Source organism: Strix uralensis, chromosome 3 (genome assembly GCF_047716275.1).
Source record: "Strix uralensis isolate ZFMK-TIS-50842 chromosome 3, bStrUra1, whole genome shotgun sequence".
In the NCBI taxonomy this organism is placed as follows: domain Eukaryota; kingdom Metazoa; phylum Chordata; class Aves; order Strigiformes; family Strigidae; genus Strix; species Strix uralensis.
The window spans coordinates 75,955,288-75,978,449 of record NC_133974.1 but is presented as its reverse complement, the minus strand read 5'-3'; the positions used below and the strand labels follow the sequence as shown (position 1 = coordinate 75,978,449).

Below are 23,162 nucleotides of genomic sequence, written 5' to 3'. Positions count from 1 at the left end.
GGAACAAATAGCAGAAAAACTGCTGTTCAGACCAGGGATGAGACGGTGCCTGCTCACACTTCAAGTTTAAGGTGTGATGCCTCAGTGAGGTGACCAATAACGTTGTTATAGTGTGTGCATCTGTTTTTAACCCTCAAATTGCTTTAAAATCAGCTAGTACATGTGTATCATTTACATATTTATGTGGGAATACTGGGCTGCATGTGTTGCATCGCAGGAATTGTGTTTTGGGGCTTCATTTTTCTGGCTTGGGAATGTGTGTGATTTGCTGGTCAGTTTTGCACAGGAAGACTTCCTGGAACTTACTGTACCTGTGGCCTCTATCTCAACCTTCACATGATTTAAGATTTAAATTAAACTAACAGTTACATTGATGACAAAAGCCATGCTGATGGTGGCAGCAGTAGCAGAGCTCATCACTGTACCATAGTACTTTGAGAGGTACAGATGGAGTTTTTGAGGGGTACTGTGTGATTGCAGGCTAACTTTGCAAAATGTATGCTGGCTTTGCTTAGAAGGTTTCTGGGAGTTTTATTATGATATCTTAGTGGGTGGTGGCATTTGAAGAATAAAAGAATGCAATCCTTCTGTCCAGTGGAGCTTTGGTAATTACTCCTCCGCACACTTGAGCTTAAATAACTGAGCCCAGTGTTTTCCATTTGACCTGGCAGAAGCCTGCAAAGGATATGCACAGAAAGCTCGCTGAAAATTTCTTGAAAACAAGTGAGGGTATAAACACGCAACCTTTTGCTGGCTTGCAAAATTGAATCAGCTGCTTGTCACTGCCTAGTTCTCTTTTCACCACGTCTCTGCTGGTGATTTGTGTGAGCTTTCCTTAGCTAGTGTGGAGCTGAGTGAGGTGCCTCTGAACCCAAGTATTACTTAACCTCTTCAGCTGAAGTGTGGGCTGGGCTGGTCCCCAGCCTCTGCTTGGGAACCTGGGCAGGTCGCTTGAGATAGGTGCACATCCTTTCCCAAATAAAGTGCACTATCTTTACACTGCTGTTGGATGTCTGCTTATGAATGTGTGTTTGTGTGTACGGCTACTTTCAGAGAGGCTTGAGGCTTTTTATTGTTTAGTTGTGTGGTTCTTTTCTCCCTGTAGGTCACGGTTCAGTTGTGCCATGTAATCTTTTCCACACTCTTCTCCTTCCCTAGTCCCTTGATACACAAAAATGCTGTGCTGAACTGAAGAGCCCTCCCTCTGAGAGCTTTAATTCTGCTTCTATGGCCCTAAGAAAGCAGGTTGATGCTGTTTGTTGCTTTGCTCTTTGTTCTTATCTGATTCCCATTGTTAGTTGGCAGTGCAGCTTGGTGGCTCTGTGTTGCCATAGCTGCTGCATGATAGTCCTCTGTAAACTGACCTCAGCCTCAGACTAGTTTAATAATCAGTTATTTTGCAGGTTCCAGTAGGTTCAATATTTAACAAAGGACATGGTTTTACTCTTTTTCTTACCATACTAATTGGCAAGGGAGGGGAGAAAGAAGGGCATTAATTTTAGCAGTAGTTTTAATGATGCACTTCTAGTATCTAACAACTGTGATGCAATGATTTTTTTTTTTTAAATGCAGTCTTTGCAGAGTACAAAACATCTGATATTGGATTATTTATTGAAATATGCTCTCTGGCCTTGTTGCAGTCTTGGCAACCTTAAGTAAACACACAGTGATTTGCAATTTGTAGCTGTTAAAAGGACATCAGTGGCTAAAGGTTGTGAATTGGTGGGTAAGCTTTTAGCAGTGAGTGCATTTTAACTATTGGGACAAATTAACAAGAGGTATAGTAAGTCTGCAGTTAACTGGAGGCTTTAAAGAGGATTGCTAGAGCATATGTTTTGTGGGGGGTTTTTGGGTGTGTTTTTCTTTTGATAAAGGAGTCTTTCATGAAAGTAAAGCCTCATACTGTGGCAGCAGAGTAGGTAATTTTAGGATGGGGTTTCTGTAGTTTGAAAAGCATTGAGGCACGGCTCTGGCACTGTGCAGGAGAAGGAGCAGTGTGGTGCAGCTCCCATCCTCATCAGACTGGGCCCTGGTGCTGCGCTGGAACCCTGGGCTGGGTGTGTGCACCTGGGGCACTGCGCTGCATCGCTGTATCGGGTCCCGTGCAACTTTCCCCTGCCGAGCTGAGTAGGCATGTTTTGGGTTGGCTTTTTTTTGACTCTGATAACAGCAATGCTATTTTGGAAAGAGGGATGCTTGCCTTGGGTCCTTGGCAGGAGACAGGTTTATCCTCTGGGGAGTGGAAAGTTTAACTGGAGATGTGTCTGTTGGACATGTAACTCTGTCTTCTCTCTGTAATTGCTGTATTTATTCTTTAAAGACTAACTCCAGCCGGCACAAACGTGCTGAACTTCTTATGTGTATTTGTCAAAATGTGCTAATGGAGAAGAAGCTCCTTGCAGGAAGGCTGTCCCTGAGCCACCTACGGTCAGCTATATAACCATAGGGAGCAGACTTTTTTCTTAGTTTTAGGGTGTCTCTGCTCTGATGGTTTCTTTCTGACTTTTAGCTTTCTGGGCTAGGAAAAACAGCCTGTTTAGCTTAGGGAGCTCTTTATAGTACTCTTGCTCTTCAGGGAAGGAATGGGAAGACTTGGAGCTCCTAATGCAGGCTGTGAAGATCCTTTTTTCCTGGTGAGCAAAACTCCTCATCCCTAGCAAAGAGACTGCGGGAAGTCCAAAGGTCTTTGGTAATGGTTCCTTCAGAAGGCAGAGCAGCTCTGCACAATGCTGTCCATTTCTTTGCTCTCTGTGGCTTTTTGTTTTGGAAAAGGATGAATAAAATACATTGTTGCAAACGGGAAGGGAAGTAGACTGTCCGGGTGGGAAAAATTTAATGCTAATTTTAAAAAGACTAGTAATAAATATGTACACTTGTGATAGCTCACTGGCAGTACACAAATAAATAATGTGGTCTAAATGGTACGGCTGAAGAGTTAATGTCTTAGAGGGTGCTATCTGATCACCCATGTGTCATGGCAGGACATTAAAAAAGAAAACCAAACTTCTAGATGTTTGAATCTGCAGTTGTCAGTGACACTCTGCTAACCACTAATGCCTCAAGTCCTTGTCTGACTGCACCACTGTTGAAATGTGCCTGTGATAAATTTAACTGTGATTATCTCCCCTCCTTCTCCCCCAGCAGTAGGAGATGAGAGTTTCAGTTTTCAGGATGAAGGCCGTGGTTGTAGCACTGGCTGGTAGAGGTGTCCTCAGCGAAGTCCTGAAGGCTTTGGCAAGCAGAGGGCTGTGTGCTTGCTCCAGAGCTGCCCTCTAGGCTGTCTTTCCCTTCTGCCCAGCCTGAGGCGAACCCCAACACCTCCACAAAGTCCTGCTTGGTCTGCGTGGGGAGAGCTGGGAGGGTTGGCTGCTCCTGTTGGTTTAGTAAGGTCTGTTGCTGTTCAGAGTATGTATATATAATGTGTGTGTATGTGTATATATATAGGTATAGGGAGTGGATAGAAGGGTTGCATCTAGAGCTTTTAGCCCCTTCTTTGTCCTATTTTGTGGTACCTAAAGTTAGAACATGGTGAGTACTTTGCTGCTGTAGCTGGTGGACAGGGAGGAGGAGTCTCCTTCCATGCAGGAGCTGTCTCCTGTGGGGCTCTGAGTATTTGATATATTGATATTTTGGAGGCAGTGCCTTTTGTTGCAGAGTGTGCTGAGGGCAGTGCTCTGTCCTGGGTGGAGCTGCCCATCAGCAGTTCTCACAGCCACTTGGCTTCTGGGCTGAGCCCAGGCTCCCCAGTTTGTCCCAATGCAGCAGGGCAATGACTGCTGCCAGGGCAAGTGGTACTGAGAACTGTAAACCAGCAGGATAGCTGCTTGGAGGGGCCAGGGTGGCAAAAGTGATGGTCCCTCTCCTGTGCTTGGGATTGCATACTGTCACTTGGGGCTCAGCACAGGGCTCCTGCTGAAGTGCACATTACACCCCAGCATTCAAGCACACAAGTGTTTACCCGTGCATCTGTCATTGTGATTTGCTTTATAAAGGTGCCCATGAATGGGCAGGAACCTTGCTTCAGGTGGTGTGCTCAGCATCTTAAATGAGAAGCAAAATGGAGAAGGTTCCTACATCTCCAGTGGACCTGCTGTCACTCCTCTGGGCTGCTGGAAACGGCTGTTTTGTTGTATGTCATGGCTGGGTTTCACAGGTATGACTATAATGTAAACAACACTTTTGAAAGAATAATGTGCTCCACAGGTTTTCTCAGTATTTACATTCAAAATACTCCCTTCAGTATCTATACAAGAGAAAAAGGGATTGTTTGTTCTGCCTCTTCCACGGTAGCAAGGGCATTTACTGTACTGCTAATTTCCTTTTCAGGAGAAAACTTTATATTGACATGAACCTGCTGTATGAAAGGAGGTTTCAACAGAAGTGCTAAAAACTGTTAAACATCTGAAGTTCCTGTTGCTGTGGGTTTCCTTGAAAGTAGGGGTTAAACTTATGACCAGTTTCCATCAAAAAGCAACAAGCACTTGAAACATTACCTTCTGTTTTTAAGTGTCTGTTGTTGCCTTTTCAGCATCCTTCTCCTTAGCATTGCCCTCTAAGCTCTCCTGTTTGCTTGCTCAAGCAAGCCTTGTGTGGTCTGCTAATTCAAAACATGTTTGTCAGGCCAGCCAAAAAATGTCCTGTCATGTTGTTGTGGTGAAATAAAACATCCTGAACAAAATTGTGGGGTGTTAATGTCCCACAGCATGAGAAGCACTTAACCAGAAGCTCATTATATCAGTGTTATAAAGGGTAGGGCTCAAGAGGTAGCACAGGAACCCTGCAGAAAAGTGGGATCCTCCTCTAGGAAGGAGCAAGCTCTTGTCTCTTGTGTGATGGAGAAGGAAGGTGAAGGAAGAACTCTAACTCCTTGTTCTGCTCCCATAAGAAATTCTATAGGTTGTTTTTTTCCTCCTCCATAAAACAAGCCTTTCTCTGCAAACTTGTCTGGAAGAATGGAAGTTCAGAGCAGGGTTAACCAGGCCCTACTTGGAACAAAGCTGGAAGGAGGGAGGCCGTGAAAAAGCCAGTTTCCTCTTCTCAGAGTCAAGGCATTCAAGACTCTTGGAAAGCTCCCAGAAGGCAAAGAAGAAATGGAAACCAATCTGATTCTAGACTGCCTTGCATACAGGGGATTCTTATAATTAAAGGATGTTGCCCTCCACTCCCATTGTTGTTTGCCTCTGTGAACTTCAATTTTACTTTGAACCTAGTGCTGACTTCATATATGCTGGGGCTGTGATAGAGAAGTGATCTGAAGTATTTGAGCTCACCTTCAAATGAACAGATACAGTTCTCTGTTGTGGTTTTTTTTCCCCACCTCTATGCTTTTTCTGTACTTTCCTGTTCCCTGCTGCATGGACTGAGCTATTGATGGGTGGTGTTTCATGTATGAAGTATAGCATTCAGACCTTCTCTTCTGCAAGGACTGAGTTGTCATTTAAGCTCCAGTTCTTCTGAAAACTATTAAAGTAAGCTTGTCATGTGTTAAGCCTAGCCTTGTTCTTCACCATGCTTTGTAATACAAGGACAAGCATAAAAACACATGATTTCTACTTACTAGACTTCTACTTAGGCTTTACTGTCTACCCACTGTAGTTTCGGCTGGTCTGTTTGGCTGGTCTTTTTATCTTACAGGATGATAAGAAGACTAGGCAGCCAGCCAGCTGCTTTTGAACTATAATAGAGCCAGTGGTATGTACAAAATTTGATTACTGCTGTCAACACCAGAGTGAATAAAAGAGAGCACATACTCCAGTCAGAGAGCTGCTAAATGAATGGCCTATTGAATTCAGTAGTAGTAGGAATAAGACCATCTTCTAATGAATGAAGTGGTTTATGGGTAGAGTGTGTGCTAGCGTGTTGAACTCTTGAGTTTGTTTAAAAAAAGTAAAAAATCCTCTTTTGCCTTCTTCAGAGATTACTTTGCCCAAAAGCTTCCATTTCTGTCTTGCTTATCAGCTCCTGTGGTTAATGTATGGATTTCACGCCCAGTACTTCCGATTTTGGCAGAGGCTTCACTTCAAAATGTAGCTTAAAAAAAATATTCTTGCCATCCTAAAGTTAACTTCTCTGCAGATAGTTTTTGACATGAAACTAACATTAATAATTCTACTCCATTTAGACAAGAGATGCACTGTTTAACAAACCAAACCCCCTCTTTATTAAGTTAAAAAATATTCTCAGTGTATATTCTTATTGAAATGTTGGCTTTACAACGTGAAACTTGCTGTTAGATAAAAGAGATTTCTCTAATGTACATGATGTGGTTGCTGATGGCAGGAAGAGCTTGAGAGCTGAGATCCTCTGGAAACTCTCTGGTGAATGAGTGGTTTCCCTCAGCCCCTCTAATATCTTCATGCTGAAGTTCAAGAGACTGATGGAGGCAGAGATCGGTGTTTGTCTAACTGCTCTTGCTGACCACACACCCATTCTTCATTGAGGAGTGAAACCCAGAAGTGTTGTAACAAACTAGTTAACTCCTGAAACTTGTACGTATCCTTCAGTCTTGGCGAGTGTCTGCTGGAGAGAGTCTTAATTCGTTTGTGCATGGGCCTTACCTGGTAGTGGCAGGGACCAAGGTGAGATGAGGTATTGGGTCAACAGGAGAGCGCTCTTTGGGAATGCAGACCAGTCTTGTCAAGACCCAAAGAAAAGAAGTTCAGGTGCTGTTGGTAAGACTTCTAGTGTACCTTCATGACTGCCTGCTAGTTGTCATTGTATGCTTGGTAGAGTTGGAAGTGTGTTTGCTTTGTGCTTGTGAAGTGCTTAGTACAGTAAGGTTTATATTTATATTTGCTATGGTGAAATACATCACTGTTTGTTTCAAAAATAGGAATCTACCTTTAAAACTTCATTACCTTTCCACATAGCTCTTGTTTGTGTGGGCCACAGAAATGTTTGGATGTGTCTGATTTAGCCCCTTGAATGTATGGTTGTCTTTATTCACAGAAACAAAACTCCTTTTTTGTGCATTTTGCAGGCTTCAACTTTGAGAAATTCTTAAAATTGGAAAAAGCCCCACCAAAACCACAAAACAAAGTAAGATCAGCTCCTGCCCTCAATAAAATTTAAAGAAAAATCTTACCTTGATTTTTTTTTTTTCTCCTTCTGTGTCAATGGTAAACACGGTTTAAAGGACGACTTGTAAAATAACTCTGATGCTATCGTAGCCTTGCATTATTAACCACTTGCTTTACTGGGTTGTGGTCTGTCTTGTTTGGAATTACTACACAATGGTACGCCTAATCAGAGTTTGTAATTTTTGATGTGGAAACTTATTTGTAGAAGTTCCTTTTTATGCTGAAATCTTGTGTTAAAATTTTCTTGTGCTCTTTTGAAAGGCCATTGAAAGATGTGGATGATCACCTTGCAGAGTTGTTCTGGTTTCACGTTCTATCCAACATGTGGAAAAAGTGTTATGGTAATACTGCAAGCTTTTTTGCGGAATAAATGCTAAAAATATTTAAGATTTTTAAAATGAGTGTGGTATTTGACCAGAGAGGTTCATTTGAACAGAAAAGGAAAATTGCTACCTTCTTTCCTGTTTTCTGTAACTAGAATTTAATTTGCTGGTGCTTTGAAAGCTGGAGTGTCCATCTGTTTTCATAAGGAATAGCAAAGCGGTGTATATATCTGTGTTTAAAGAGGAAAAAAAAAAATCTCAATTAGCCTGAAGTCTGTTACTTTTTTATGTGCAGGCTTTTAAAGGGTTTGTTTCCTGAATGGTTTTGTCAGTCACTGCGTGACTGAATGTCAAACCCTCTGAGGAAAACCAGTGCCTCCCTCCCCCTCGAATCCCGGCATGCAGTTCTTGCGCGGGTACTAACTAGTGTGTACTTCCTCTGCATCTTCACTTTCCTGTTTTTCAAAGAGTGGGGCTTGATCATGAGCGTTCAAACAGACAAAAAAGTTGTGTGGAAAAAGTACAAGGTTGCTGTGCCTCGGGATACCGACAGACAGACATGTTACCCTCTACTGGGTGAGTGTGTGCTTACCTCTTTTCAAGGCTTTTGTAGATAAAACCAGACCTACATGGCTGGATCCTTTTATCTTCTACACCTGATGCAAGCTGCTTTTCTTAACTTTGTTCAAGTTTGCTGACCCTGACAGGAGCAAGTTGTGGAAGGCATGGCAGGAAATAGTCCAGGGAAAGGCTGTTTGCTCCATTGCAAGTGCTGTGCAAGCCCTGGCTGCGTCACACCTGCAGCCGCAAGATCTTCTTGCTGTCGTGGGCTTGTCGATGGCTTCCCTTTCACCTATAATGTTAACTTTTTAAGGGCTTAAGTTTTATTGCTGTTCTGTCTGATCGAAAATCTTAATACCCCCAATTTTCTTAAATTTAAGTTACAGTGATTTCAGTGTTTAGTTGTGTTTTGATTACCTACAGTTCTGCCTACTGTGTCTCTGGGATTTTTGAATGTACATACTTATAGCAGCACCGTCACCCCTCACACTGTTTTTTTCCACTTTGGTGGTATCTCCAGGGAGGAATATTTCCTGTAATTTGGAAAGAATATGTTTTGAGGAGGGGTGCTTTGGAGGAGAAGAAACTGGGGATATTTCTCTTTCCTTTTCTTTCTGATCTCCATTCCTACCTGTCCCAACTGAAACTTCATGGATCGACTATTCCACTGTTTTGTGACCAGGGCCAAATAATATCGATTGGCATGGCAAAGGCAATTTGAGGATTCCTAGTAGCTGTGAAAATGCTGTTTAGATACAGTAATTGACGGATGGGGGCTGATTATTTTGTGAATTTGTGTCAGAACTTCATGGATGCAGAACCTGATGATCAGTAGAGAATTTGGTCCATTTGACTTGACTTTTTTTTTTGGATGTATTTTCTGGTACAAAGCTAGAGTCTGGGTTTTTAAAAAGAGAAATAAAAATCCTTTTAAGATGTAGCAGTGTAATGGCTAACTTTAGAATAAAATGGTGGGCTGGGACTGTGATCTCATGTATGTTTGCTTCTAGAACAATGAGGTGGATTTGGATATATGCCAGTATAGTTGAGAGCAGAAACTTTTCCTTTATGACCCAGTCTGAACTCTGTTTAAAAACTGACAAAAATGTCAAGAAAACCCACTAAAGTGAGTGGAGTTGCTTTTGACTGACTCTAGAGAGCTCACTAAATTACAGGTCAAAGAGATCTGGTGTTCTTCAAAATCTGCATGTATTCACCCTCCTAATGAGGTACAGCTGCAGTTCATCACTCCTGGAAAGTTAGAAGAAAATCAGTTTGCTTGGTTTTTAACCTGGGCCACTGTTGAGGGAAAATGTTTGTTCTGGCTCTGTGTATTGGTGTGGGTTTTTTAGGACTATTTATCAGATTTTTCTTCCTTTCTTTTATCATTGTATTTTTAGAAGAGCATAAACTTGGGACAAGTGTTATAACCAGCCTTGCAATTAAGTGATGAGCACTGCAGTTGTCAAAACCCTAAATTTAATGTTCATCTATGGTATAAGAGGGTGTGTGTGTATGTGAATCTATTTGAGGTTTTCTGTCTCAGTCCTTCAGGTTGTAAGTACCACTGTGTGTACACAGATAATATTTGGTGATGTCTGTGTATATGGATGATGTTCTCTGATGGTGCCTACTCTAATTGGGGCTAGGCTAATGTATAAATCTCCTAGTGGAGTAGCAGCTACTTGCTTGCCCAGGTGCTTTGTATGATTGAGCATAGGGTGCTTAGTGGCTGTTTCTTAAGGCCTGTTTAACTCCCTATGAAAGCGCTCTGTTTTTAAAAGCATATATATCATGGCTGGTATCTGGATATTATAATTTTTCTTAATCAAGCAGCAGGTTTTTTTCCAGGAAATTCCTTGCATTATAATGTTCGTAACTCGTCATAAAGTGTAGGACTGTAGATTTGCTTCTAGGAGAGTGACAGCCTCAAATTCACTGTTACTTGCTCACTTTAATACTATGTATTTGGAGGCTGTAAAGGACTTGTGGCTTTAGGCACTTCTTAGAAGGGCTTGTGTTAAAAATGCACAGAGGAGAGCAAAAAAATCTGAAAAAAGGTGAGAGGTGTGGAAGAGAAAACAAGAGAAAAAACTGAAGGTAAAAGAAATTAAATCTGAGTGGGGGGAAAAAGTCTTTGAGAGGACAGTTTTTGATGATGCAGTCCTGGAAATATTCAATCAGGAAAAAAATGGGTGGAAAAGTTGGAAGGGGTATGTGTGTGTAATTGTTTTCTTCTTCACCTCCTTGTCTTTTCATGCAAAATCCTGAATGTAAATAACAGGGAGACTTTTGAGAAGTTTAGGAAACACCTTGTGTGTAGCTCTGGCTAGAAGGTTTGGGGGTGATTATTGGCCTGTAAACATTGCCATGTTGGCAGAGGTGTGGCTTTGGTTTTATTGGCCAGCTGCTTGTTGGGAGGATTGGTGGGGGTTGGAGGAAGGGAGATTGAAGCTCATATCTGATGAAGTATGTGAATGTAAATGAATTACTTTAGGTGAAACCAAAATGGATAATACTTCTGTCCTCTGAAGCCTAAACAACATGAGCATGTTTAGTCAGAGATTGGTTTATGGCCTAAAACATAGTAAATAATTTAGTTCGTCTAGTGGGATGTCCTCTTTTATAAATGTCTAATCTTTAATAACCTGTTAAACTCTCAAGTCAGTGATAGGTGCTGGGAGTGGGGTGGCACTGGTAGGCTGCATGGTGCCTAACCGGAACCAAAGCTGGCCCTTTATCTGCAAGGAAAAAACAGAAGGGATCTGGTACTTTATTCACCAGTTCAAACAAATAGGCTCTCTTCACTGCTGTTCCATGTCATGGGAGATAATTTATATTCTTCCAGGAAACCTTCTGAAACTGTTCCAAGAAAACTGTTGAGCTATTTTGTATTTATATTTTTATATACCTACTCTACTGGTGTAGCAATATTTGATGTGGTTATTTTAAATTTTTTTTTTCTAACTCAGTTGCCTCATTACCCAGATGGATGTCACCCTGTTGTTTCAGGGGAGGCTACTTACCCCATATGAAGGAGGTAGAAAAATATGCCAGTTCTGTGAAGCCTTCTGAAAGGGGTTGTCCTGTGGCACTGTTTCTATAAAATGTCAACTTTTGAAGCCAATAAAGCACTCTGCAGTAACTGAATAATCTATGTTAGCATCTTAGCAATATGCCACTACATATTATTTTATTTTTTCATACAGTTGTCAACAGATGCAAAAGAGATCAATTTACATTTTATTGCGTGAGCTAATTGTTGTGCAGCCCCCCCCACTCCAGTGATTAAGAGGAGTGTTATTTTTTTTATAGCAGTAGGAAATAATGGTAATGACATGACTGAGGCGTTTTGCAAACCCATAGTTTGAGGGTGTATCTTTTGAAACTCTGCATTTAGCTTCTGTTACCATTGGGTCTCCCTTCTTGCTCTGATAGCCTCTGTTTTGGAAATCCCAGGAGCACTAGCCTACAAATGAAAAGCTTCCTTTCAGGTGGAAAGGAATTTATCTGTGTTCCCACAAGATACGTGCACTGATAGGAGCTTGAAATTACTTAATCATGAGACCACAAGCTGTTAAAATAGTAAAACTAATATTTACTATATTGTTCATGTTACTGTAAGCTCTGGGTTGGTTAGTTTGCTTAGTAGAGCTGTGCTGGACCTCAAATCTGTTTGATTGAAAGAACTCTGGCTTTCAAACACATGAAGATGGTATATTTCCTTTTTTGGCAGCAGGTGGTAAAGGTTCTGAAATACAGCATAGTTGTAGAAGACGTGTGAAAACACATTATGTAGTAATTACATTGTATTATGTAGTTGCCTTTTGGGTCTTCACATGAACTGATTTTCAGGTTCTGGAGGACTTTTTTTAAACTCTTCTTATGTATGTTAAACTATTAAATGCACATGCATACTGAGAAAGCGAAAAATATTTTTCTGTTGTCTTGTAGTACAGTCCCTTTTGTAAACTGCAGGGGAGTGTTTTGCTGCTGGGTGCAGGCTGTGCCCCTCCGCACTGTATTGGATGCAGTGGTGCCCGTGACTCACTTCTGCCGTGTGGAGAAACCATATTCCCTCTGGCCGGTGAATAATCTGCCGCTGGTTCACTTCTATGTTTTCACTGAAATGTTCTGACCCTTAACTGGAGGGTTCCATATGCTTCCTGCCCTCGTCCCTGCTGAATAGGGCAGGAACTGGCAGCAGTATGGTCTGCTATGTGACCTAATTTGTGTGGCGTCTGGGTGGAGCGCGCTCTAATCTTCACTAAGCGAGTGGCTGAGAAAGCGAATTGCAGTAATTCCCCAGCTGATCCTTCCAGCCGGTAAAAAGCATGCTTGTGCTGCAGGGGAAGGAGATGCTGTGTACTCTGACACTTGTTATGTGCCGAGATGAATTTCTAGCTAAGTGTTCAGAAAAGCAGAGAGGAAACAGTTCAAGGGTTCTCTGCAGAAATTTGGAAATGTGGTGGCTGTCTTCTGTGCTGTGTGGAGTGACAGTCACAGCTTTCCCCTTGTGTCTACGCAGATCAAACCTGGCATGCAGCAGTGTGCACTGACAGCTTTCTGTAATATTTGACAGTTAAAAGAGCATTTAATATCGCTTGTGCAGATGGAAGCAGGGTGGCTGTATCTGTCTTGCTACCTTTCTCCACAGTGTGGATTTTGTACTGCGGTTATGAAATATTTCCTCTCTGTTGAGATAAAATATTGTTCAGTCTTGCTTAACTGGTGTGGGTCTGATTAACTTGAAATTAGGTCCTGAGATATACTAACTTGTATACCTGCAATGTTCAGTTGTATGCCTGGCATCAAATAGGGCTGGAAGCACGACCGTGTCAAAGATCACGTATTTCCCATTGTTCTGGCAAACTGGCTAAAAAGAGGAGTGCATCAAGTTTTTTAGCTACAAGACTAACTACTTAAAGAAATAGCATGTGGTGACGAGGCAGGCCTTGTCCCTGCCTGTCCCCTCTTGTGCTGGTGACTGGTTCCAGCCCAGCACATTTGCAGGGTTGCCCCTGAGCTGTCCCTTAACAGCAAGGCTTCAGGACTACCTGCCTTGGGTTGAAAGAGAGCATCCTGCTGGGCTTCCTGACCTGGGGAAGTGGAGCCTTAAATATCACTTCTTTTTCTCTCAGCTATACTTTTCCCCTGCTAGAATTGTACAGCTCAATCATTTTAAGCTTCAGATGATTTTAAAAGGGTCTTAGCTGGTTTAATACCTTGTAATGTGAAATATTTTTAAAGCAATTCATAAAACACTCTGTGCAGACCATTGAAATTAACTATTGCTCCCAGCTCAGCTGTAGTAAAATCAATATTTACTTGGCCTGTGTGACCTAAGTCTTTTTCTATAAAAGGAAAACATTTATTTCCACTGCTGCTTTTAAGGTAGCAAAGAGATAGTAAAGTTAATACTTTCTGAAAGTAAAACAATAGATCCCCTCTAAAGCTGCTTCTCATACATACAGTCAATACAGAGATTTTTGTCAAATTTCTCAGGCATACCCCTTTCTAAAAAGTTAGTTGCTATTTCTCCACTTCTAGTGCAGAAAGCAAAGATTATGATCTTTTCAGTTGCTGAAATAAATACAAACATGGAATTGAATATTTGGTAACTGATCTGTATAACTAAATAGCATCCATTTTATTTTCTCTGGTATTCTATAATGTAGGTCTTGCATTGTATTTTAACCAAATAATTCATTACTAATTCTTGCTGTAGTTTTCCTTTCAGTGAATAAGTTTTAAGCTTCAGCTTGCTGATGACAATTTGAGATTGAAGGTTATACACTGGGGTTCTTAGCACTGTGTAAAAGAAAGGCAGAAAATGCTGTCACCTGATGTCTCACCATCATTCTGTATCTCTTGCTATGGAATCTCATGTGAGCATTTCTTATCTAATCTACAAGCAGTAACTCCAGTAGCTTAAAAAAAAAAAAAGGTTCCAGGTGTGGGTTACATAGATAAGCTTGAGGCACGTCCCCACAAGAAAGTTTTGTTTAGTAATCTTGAATTCCTGTAGAGTCTCCCACAATGATCAAGCTCATTGCTCAGTTTAATAAAAAAGAGAGAAAATGTTTTTGATGAACTTCAGTATCAAATGGTGACTTACTGATAGTGGACTCTGTTATAATAAGCAAGCAGTAAATGTGTTGGGCAGTTAAATGAAACGAGTATTTAATCCTTTTTGGTTTTGACCTGTGGACAGAACTGATTATACAAAAGTTAATGTTAGCAGCAAGAGTTGCAAGTGCTAATACCTAGACAGGATTAAACCATTTGCAGTATACTTTTTGTGTGTTTAGTTAATTCTGATGTAGCTTCATTCCTGGCTTTAATGTAGTCAAGTGGTATATGCTCGAAATAATTGGTCTGTTATTCCCACTTCAGTGCACAGTGCCAGCCTTCTATTGGAGGTGCTCTTGGTTTTGAGTAATTTGTCTACCTACAACTAAGAGAAAAAGTGCTTGTTTTAACCAAGTCATTTTATTGGTCTTGCAATTGAAAGAGAAACCAAGATACCGCTGACAATGCAAGATATGTTATCCTTCAGAGATATTTCATTTTGGCAATGGATTAATACCAGAAAGCAGTGCTGTTTAATTCATTGTTAAAATCAAATGGTTTATGAATGATAGTGTGCAATACTATAACACACCTTTCTTGTATGTAGAGCGTCCATCTTGTTTCTTTGGGGTTTTTTATGCATTTGGTGGTTGGGTTTTTTTGTGGGTGTTTCATTATTTTTTTATAGCAATAAAAATAGCGTCAAGAGTTTGCCCTCAGCAGTTGAGCTGGAATTATTTTATGACTAGGTAAACTAGTTTGCTGTCCTATCTCCCATTCTTCCCTGAGCTAAGAGGAAAGATTTTTCTGTATAAACTGCAGTGTGTGCCTTATTGCAGTTAATATTGTCTTTATTGACTCTGCAAAATGGGTTTACTGTTCAGCCCCTGTGGTGGGTTGACATTGGTGGCTGCCAGATGCCCACCTAGCTGCTCCCTCACTTCCCCCTCATCTGGACTGAAGGAGAAAATAAGATGGAAGGGCTCATGGGTTGAGATAAGGACAGGGATATTGCTCACCAATTTCAATTGTGGGCAAAGCAGACTTGACTGGGAGGAAATTATTTTAATTTACTGACAAAACAGAATAGGATGGTGAGAAACGAACTAAAACACCTTCTCCCTACTACTCCTCTTCTTCCTAGGCTCAGCTTCACTCCTTCATTCCCAAATCCTTGCCTTCCTCCCCCAATGGGAATGAAAAAGCCTACTTATTTAAAATATATCTTCAAATAGAATTGTCTTTTTTATTTGAGAGAAAAGCTGACTTTTCTTGGCAGACACGTGCAGTTAACCTTCAGCAAGAGCATGAGCTTAAAAGCATATGGTCCAAAAACTTCCAGATGGTAGAAATGGACTCTTGGTCTGAAACAAACTTAAGAATATTTGTAAATAATTCAAAATATGATTTAGCAAATATGCTAATGTTTGTGGGAGTAAGGTTTGGCTGATAGTGTTTCCTTGTACTTTCCTGTATGGTATGTGACTCTAAAACCAACACAAACAAAACCCATGTTGAGGCAAGGAGACTTGCATTAAATATTTGCAGCATCTTGGAAATGGTCCTGATCAGCTGCTAAGCAAGTGCAATCTTCTGCTGCTCTGTGTGTAAACACTACTCTCGTTTTTAATGGCATCAACTGAAGTAGCCTGCAGGAGCAGTAAGACTGGTTTATAGCCAGCATAAGCAGTAGTGGATGTTTTCTAGCCCCTTCTGCTGAAGTCCTGGCATGGTGTTCCTTATTCCCACTGTCCTGTCTCCCGCCCCCTCTGCAGCATGCCCAAAACTGCATGCCTCCCAGCGGTCACTTTCCGGAGTGGTAGAGGGTGAGTCAGGTCACAGTGGCAAAACTTACGTGTTCCAATAGCATTGTCCTAGTGAATACCCTTGAACATTATCCGCAGCAGAGTCATCGGGGTAAATAATTAGCTATTGTTTTTACAGTGTTAAGGTGCTCTTTATCTGTAAGATAGGAGACTATTTGGCTAACCTAAAATTATTCACTCTAGACATTTGGGAAAAAAAAAACCCAAACCCAACCCAAACACAATAAAACCAACCAAACCCCCAAAAACCTCACTAAAACCAAACAACAGAACCAAATATTTCTGAGTGTGTACACAAATTATCAGTGTCTGGAGGAATTAATAAGTGTTCTTCATCAGTTCAGTAGTTTAGCATTCAGTCCTGCCACAGTCATTGCTCCCAGTTCAATTGAAAATTGGATGTGGCACTACAAATAAATCTGTAGCCACCTTATTTTTCATAGTGTCGTCCATGGGAGCAGAGCAAAGTTGATGCTAGAGTTGGTAGAAGTTCCTGTAAAATGGCTCAAACAGCCTGCAAAGCAACAGGTGTTATCAGAAATTCTTTACTGGCTTAACAGTAGCTCTTGAAGACTTGAGGCAGCTAGATCATCTCTTATTGACTTTTGTTGACTGCTTTGCAGTGGAAGAGCGTGCTCTCATGTCTAATAAATCATGGAAGCCTTTTTCTTGTTTCTCTGTCTTTATTCATTCTCCTGTTGTGTTCTCATGCCAGCATAAGTGAATTATTGAGCCTTTACCTTTGCAAGAAACAAACCAAATATGCAGTTGAGGAAGAGTTAAAACAAAGTTCTGAAATGGTAACTTAAGTTGTCAAATAAATGTTTGGGGGGGGGGGAAGCTTCCTGGTATAGGTAAGTGATGTGGTGTGTGTTTTTAACTTTGCACAAGTATGATATTGCTAATAGTGTGGTTTTCTGTGACCTTCATCTTTCCTCCTTTTCTGTTATTCTTAAATACATCTTTGAAGTTCTTAGATAAATAGCTTCAATTTCTCAGGCTCTTGTTTCATCCACTCCTTCCTGATGTTACTTTAATATGACACTTCTGTATTTATCTCTTAACTCTAATATTTTGTGTCTTAACTGGTACCTGCTTTCAGACTCCATCTTTCCCCCTCCCCCAATTCCATTCTGCTATCCTGTGGTTTGGAGATTGACATGATCCAGGTGATTAACTTATGTCATAGGGTTGGAGATGATACAATAAATACAAACATCTATGTTTCTTCCTTGCTCACTCTTTATCTTTTGTAATTCTTCGTCCTCTCACAAGAATGGATGTCCTCACATACTGCTTTCTTGTATAGCTTTTTCCATTCTGCTAAAAGTAAAGAATAAAAGGTAGAGATCCAGTCTCTTCTGGAAGATGTCTGGGTTTTTTCCCATAATGTTCATGTCCAGGAGGTGCAGGTATTACAGTTTGGTAGGTGGAGTTCTGGGTCACCTTCTAATGCTCCCTTACTGAGCCCAAATTACATTCTGCATTTGAAGGGTGAGAAGGCTGGTAGTCACCCTTCGCTGCTATTCCTTTTTGCAGCCATGTAAAGACTTGAAGCTTTGTGACATGAATAGGAAGAATGGAACAATGTGACTCTGATTATAGATGAGACTAAAGAATTCTAAGCTTTTATTTGTTTAGTTTTTGGCAATTTGTTGGTTTTTTTATTGTATACTTATCTCTGCAGGACTGGAGACAAGTCTTACATGTAGAAGGTTGTAATTAAATGCACCAAACTAGCATAATAGGTTGCTACGTCAGCTCTTAGTCACACTAATTCTTTTGAGAGCAAAAATCTTCACGTAAATTCCTTTTTCTAGCCTCCTTAGAAGTCTTCTCTTTGACACTCTGGTGATTATTCCTTTACACTCTTCCCTTTCCCTCAGTTTTCACTTGTCATCTCCAAAATTTGGGGGTTCTGTTTCTGAATAAACAGAAGTCATCATCTTGTGAAGCCAGTCATGCCAGTTCTCATCTTGGACTGAAAAGATGCTGCAGGATAAAGCCAGGAAGCTGTATTCCGGTCCATACTGCCTTTTTAGCACTTCCAGAGTCCTTGTTAGCTGAGCTGTGTAACTTTGAGGGGGGTGATAGCAATATTTGGTAGAATAACTGTATAAAAAAAGAGAAGACACTGTAGCTTCTGGCTTGCTTGAGTTACCCTTCAAATGTGAATTTTTATTTCCAAACCTATTGAATAAAGCTTCTTGTGCTGTTTGAGCAAGTAGCAGGTAGGTGGGTGACTGTGACATTCAAAATGTGTTTGGTCCTGCTACACCAGCTTGCAGACGTGCGTGCAGTTGCAGGAATTCTGTCCTTGCCACTTTGATGTGGTAGGCTTCATGAATATTTGGGTTTTGTAAATGATCCTACTTCTGCCACAGGTTGGTTGTGTGTGTCAGCAGTAGACAATCTGAAACATGAACAGTGTATTGCAGCTTCCTCTGTGGTGCTTCAGACATCAGTGTGCATGGGTTCATATGCCCTTCCATACATCACTACTACTGCTTCCTATTTCCTTGCTGCTTTGCAGCATAAAGTTTTGTTTCATTTTTTTGTACTGCTGCTTTGCTTGTGTGTTCTGGTTAACAAAATATTCTAACTTCTAAAGAGTAGCCTTAATACAGCAGTAGTGTGGAAAATCAGAAGGGGTAAGAGACGTTAGAGATCTTCAGATATGAAGATCTAATCCATATTATATGAGTTAAACTTCTTACGTAATTGCTTTGTGGATGAAAATGTTTGTGGTGTTTCTTAAACAAAGTGGTTTTGTGATTCAGTTTTTGGGACTGTTGTCCAAAGGAACAAACAGCTATAGAAAAATCTTGAAATAGCTGTTTAGTATTAAGCTGTTTAGGGTTTTCAACTGTACTGGTATTACAGTGGTTTAAGATATGTTAAAGCAGAGCAACTTAAAAGACCGATGTAGGTGGGAAATGGAATCTGACTAAATTGCAGGCATGATAACATTAAGTGTCACAAATATTTGGCAATTTCAAAGCAGCCAGGCACTAGCTGACTTTTTGAACATCGCATGTGCCTTATCCTCCTCTCTGCTTGTCTTTGAAGGCAAAAATACTAACTATCCCCAGCCAGTTTAATCACTTAATTTTTGCCCAAGGTGTACATCTGTGTATCACTGTAAATTCGCACTGCTGTGAACTTGAGTAAGATTAAGAAAAAAATACCTGCCAATGAACTAAAAGCAGTCAGAGTATTCTAGATTCATTGTGCTGCCTCTCTGAGTTTAGGCAGCGGGAGAAACCTTGGTGAAAGGCTAATTCAGGGCTAGTATATACTCAAGGTTCTCTGACCTCTTACTGCAGTAAGACCATGTGGATGACCAGAGCTGCTACAAGTACCTTTTTTTTAAACAAAAAAAAAAAAAATCAAGATGGCAGTGTGTGGTGCTCTTGGAATTAATCAGGTGGTAACTCAGAGTGCACCTGCAAAATAAAATGTGAAATGTCACAGCTTCTAGCAAATTTTATCAATCGTATTGCTCTTAGTTTTGCCTTGTGTGATGCAGATAAAACTGGCAGAAGTACTGAAGTTACTTGTGATAGTTAAGAATGCAGGATGTGGAAAGTAAACTTTTTTGCTTTACATTTGTAGAAAAGGATCTAAAATTGAGTTAAAAGTACTTTCTAGATGCATTCCCCACTTTCTCCCCACACCTAGTGTGTAGTATACAAAACTAAAAGGGGAAGTCATGTGAGGACTACAGTGTCTTTAGGAGACGACCTGTGACTTCTATTTTGTAGTTGTATTTCACTCCGTTCATACCACTAGTTCTTTCTGTGATGCTAATGTTATTTTAATGTTTTGGAAAGAATAATATTACTTTTATTACTTCTGTTGTTACTTTATTTGTATCACCTGAAGAGTGTGAAATGCATTGTTTTGGGTTGGTTTCTTTTTTTACTACTGAGCTTTGTAGTTTGCCATAAGTTAAGCGCATCATTTTATTGAGTCTTTGAAATTTGAAATTCTTGTAAATGTGTATGAAGTTAACTTGTTTTAGTAGCTTTCTCACTCAGAGAAGTGCAAATACATGTTAAATAGAAAGCAAGTTTCTCTTAACCTTATTGGGGAACCACATAAGAGTTTTGCTTTTCTTTGATAGAGAGCCAGTCTTTTTGCATGCTTCTGGGATTGCATCCCTGCCTTATCCCCATGTCCTTTCTCTCCCTTGTTTGACTCTTCACCTCAGAGCAATTACAGATTAATCCAGACTCTTTTCAACATGCTCAAATCTGTTGGACCACTTGGGTTTCACCTCACCAGAGCTGACTAATACTTGGGAGTATTCCCATGGGCAGTTCTGAAGAAACTAATATGTGGCTGGCTCTTGGGAGAGCTGGAGATGCACAGATAAGGTGCTAACAGTCAGCCTCAGACCAGGATGTCATACTGAACCCTGCCTTTAAGCACAGCTCTTGTTCTAGCTGTGCTTATATCAGGTATATCTTTTGGGAGATTTGGGAAATACTTGTTCAGTATAGTAAGAAACATTATTTGATGCTACTTACAAAGAGTTTTTCTTTCTAGGGTGGGGTGAGGATGGGGGTGTGAAAGCCTTGGAAGAAATTCCTCCTTGCCTTATTGTGACCTAGCAATGGTGATCTTGTCCTGGCTTTTTTTGGGGTGCCGATTAAGTGCTGATCATATTTTTAATCCAGTATGACACTGGAAAGTCGTAAGTATTTTTATTGACTTAAAATATCTCGGACCAAATTCTCTGAGTTTCAAGATAAACCTATGAATTGAGGAAATGATCATTTTGTATTGCATCAAATGCTGTTGTCTGCTGCAGAGGTTGTACTTGATACTTTGCTTTTGCTCTGCTGTATAGCCTCCCTTTCTTACTGGCAAAAAGAGTTGATTTGTCACGTGGTTATACTCTTTTCCTCAAAATAAGTCAATTAAGCTGGAAAAAGCTCTTCATTGACACAGCTTTGGCTATGCCAGAGGAGGTTTTGTTATTAGTGATGTCCATGTGTACTTTTCATATACCAAGCCAATGTAGTTGTGCCAGCAAAACTCAATAGTGTATGTCTGTGTTTAGATGCTGACTTATGCCTACTGGTGGTAAAAAGTTTTTTGACTAAACCTCAGTTTCTTCCTGTGTTGCGAGCTAGTTTTCATTTAGAGGTCATTCAAAGATACAAAGGCCTTCTGTATGGGGGGAAATTCCTAAGCATTTGAGTTTAAACATTGCTATCTAGTTAAGTCAAAGTTGCATTGCAGGTCTGGTTTTAAAAGGTCTTGAGCACTGTTACTGAACTAGTCTCTTGATCTTCTGTGTTGGGTCTTTCAACACTGAAATTGGTCTGATGAACTGGTTTATGCTACTTACATATCTTCAACCTGGGTGCTTGGATTCACAGTTCCTGTTGGATTTAGCAGTGAGTGGTGGCTCAGGGGAATGAGTTGCCACAAGGAGGGCTGTGCTGGGTAAGCACATCTTCAGTAGTGCTTCCTCTAATATACCTTATTTTCCCGTGGTTTGCAGTTCAGGGATTTCTTCAGCCATAAATTATATCCATCTTCTTGTGGACTCTTAATTCCATAACCTTATTTCTGCTTTTTTAGCCCCTTTATACTAGTGCCCTCATTTGTCTTGCATTCACTGGTGGTTATTGTCATTAATTTTGGTACTGAGGCTAGCAAAATTCAGGCGGCAAACTCCATCCCCACTGAGGCATAGACACCTCCGGCTCTGCTGCAGAGACAATAACTTTTGGCAGAGAGTAAAAATAAGTCAGGGACTTGAAGCTCTTGAGCTGCTTTGTCTGGGCAGCTGCCTGCCGGGCAGGGGCTGTGGATGCTGAGCCTGCATGGTGCCTGACTCCTCAGCACCAGGAAGGTGTGCAAGGAGTCTCTCTCTGAAAATGCACCCAGGACAGGATTACACCTGTTAGTATGACTGATCTGCTGGAGCTGTTGCCGTAGGCAGCAGTAATAATCTGAATTGTAATTATCTGCTTTCATTAGGTGATCTTTCTTTTTGTATAGCCACTTTCTAGGAAGGTAAAGGTGATGTCTGTTACAAATTTTACATGCTCTCACAAAACCACTTGATGTGTTAGTGACAGTACTCAAACCCTACATTTGCAAACGTTCCATCACAGTCCTCCTAGAAGTTGGTCATTAAATAATAAAAGCACGGGGGTTGGGGTGTGCACATGTAATACTTTGCCTAGACAATTGGCCGCTGAAATCCCTTGGCTCAGATTCTGGAAAAGGCTTGACAGACTTTGAACTTTGGTTGCTCTCCTTTCGACTGCTCTGTTCCTGTATCTTCTCCAGTTTTGGTCACACTGGAGTGGTATAATCCTGAAGGAGCTTTCTGTACCAAAGTGGGAAGTCTTTCGTGAGCTCACATTGATGGTGATCACTGGCTTTCTTGATTACATAAGTACCTATTTTAATGCATTCCAGATATTTGTCCTGCAATTGTTAAATAGAGTTTATGTACTTTCAGAGCAGTTAATCAGGGAGGGGGTTCAATTTTGGGGCCAAATTAATGACTAAACCAAGGAAGAAAATGTGAGTTTAATTAGGATATAGGATTAGCAGTGCCTTGACCCATTGCTGTTCTGATCAAATGACAAAAGAAAATTCTTGTGTTTGCCAGAAGCCATAAGAAGGGACCATTCATAATACTTTACTCCAATTTCTCCTCTATTCTTACCTCATTAGGGTGTCTTGCTGAATACATGGATTGGATAAGGCACCTTTATGACTGTGTTTCTTCTTGCCTCTAGAGAAAGAACAGTAATTTCTTCATGGACAGAGCACTTAAAGCTTTGCTTAGCATCACGTTTTTTCTGCACAAAGGTTACCCTTTCCCTAGTGGTGCAATACTTCTTTCCCTTGACCAGCAAAAGAATGTGGTTGGGAAATGAATATTCAATTTATCTCAGGAAATGGGCTTGCTTTTTGCTTAATCTTCCTCACTAGGGCTGGGTGAGGAAAACACTTAACATGCTTTGGGTAGGTCGTGTGAAGCTAAGAGCAGGTTATCTTATGGTGATTGTTTCTGTAGTGAACTTGCTAGAGTGATTTAGGGATAGAAATGAGAGTATTTGGTGTGGTTTATGATAACAAATATTTTGGATTTAAATTCTTCGGTCATCTTATTCTTTTTGCTTGCTTCTCCTTTAAGTGTAGAGCACCACTACATCACGTGAATTTTAGGGGCTTCCTTTACTAAGATGAAACCTGAAATGTAGAAGGTTTAATTAACAAAGGTTAATAGGCTGAGGTAAATATTTTACAGGCATCAGTGTGACGGA

General features: G+C 40.7%; 1 protein-coding gene across 6 annotated transcripts in view; it reads left to right on the top strand.

Moving 5' to 3' along the window:
- The window catches only part of UTRN (utrophin), a 387,351-nt gene that overhangs the window by 27,150 nt on the left and 337,039 nt on the right, over window positions 1–23,162 (top strand). For 2 of the 6 annotated variants that reach the window (XM_074862947.1, XM_074862942.1), the window contains exon 1: window positions 7,880–7,978. The exons of 3 other annotated variants lie outside the window; for them this stretch is intronic. In XM_074862947.1, coding sequence (XP_074719048.1) covers window positions 7,885–7,978 — 94 coding nt within the window. In that variant the 5' untranslated portion in view covers window positions 7,880–7,884. Of the gene's footprint in view, window positions 1–7,879; window positions 7,979–22,232; window positions 22,255–23,162 lie in introns of those variants that run through there. One more of the 6 variants, XM_074862948.1, reaches the window with a different exon arrangement.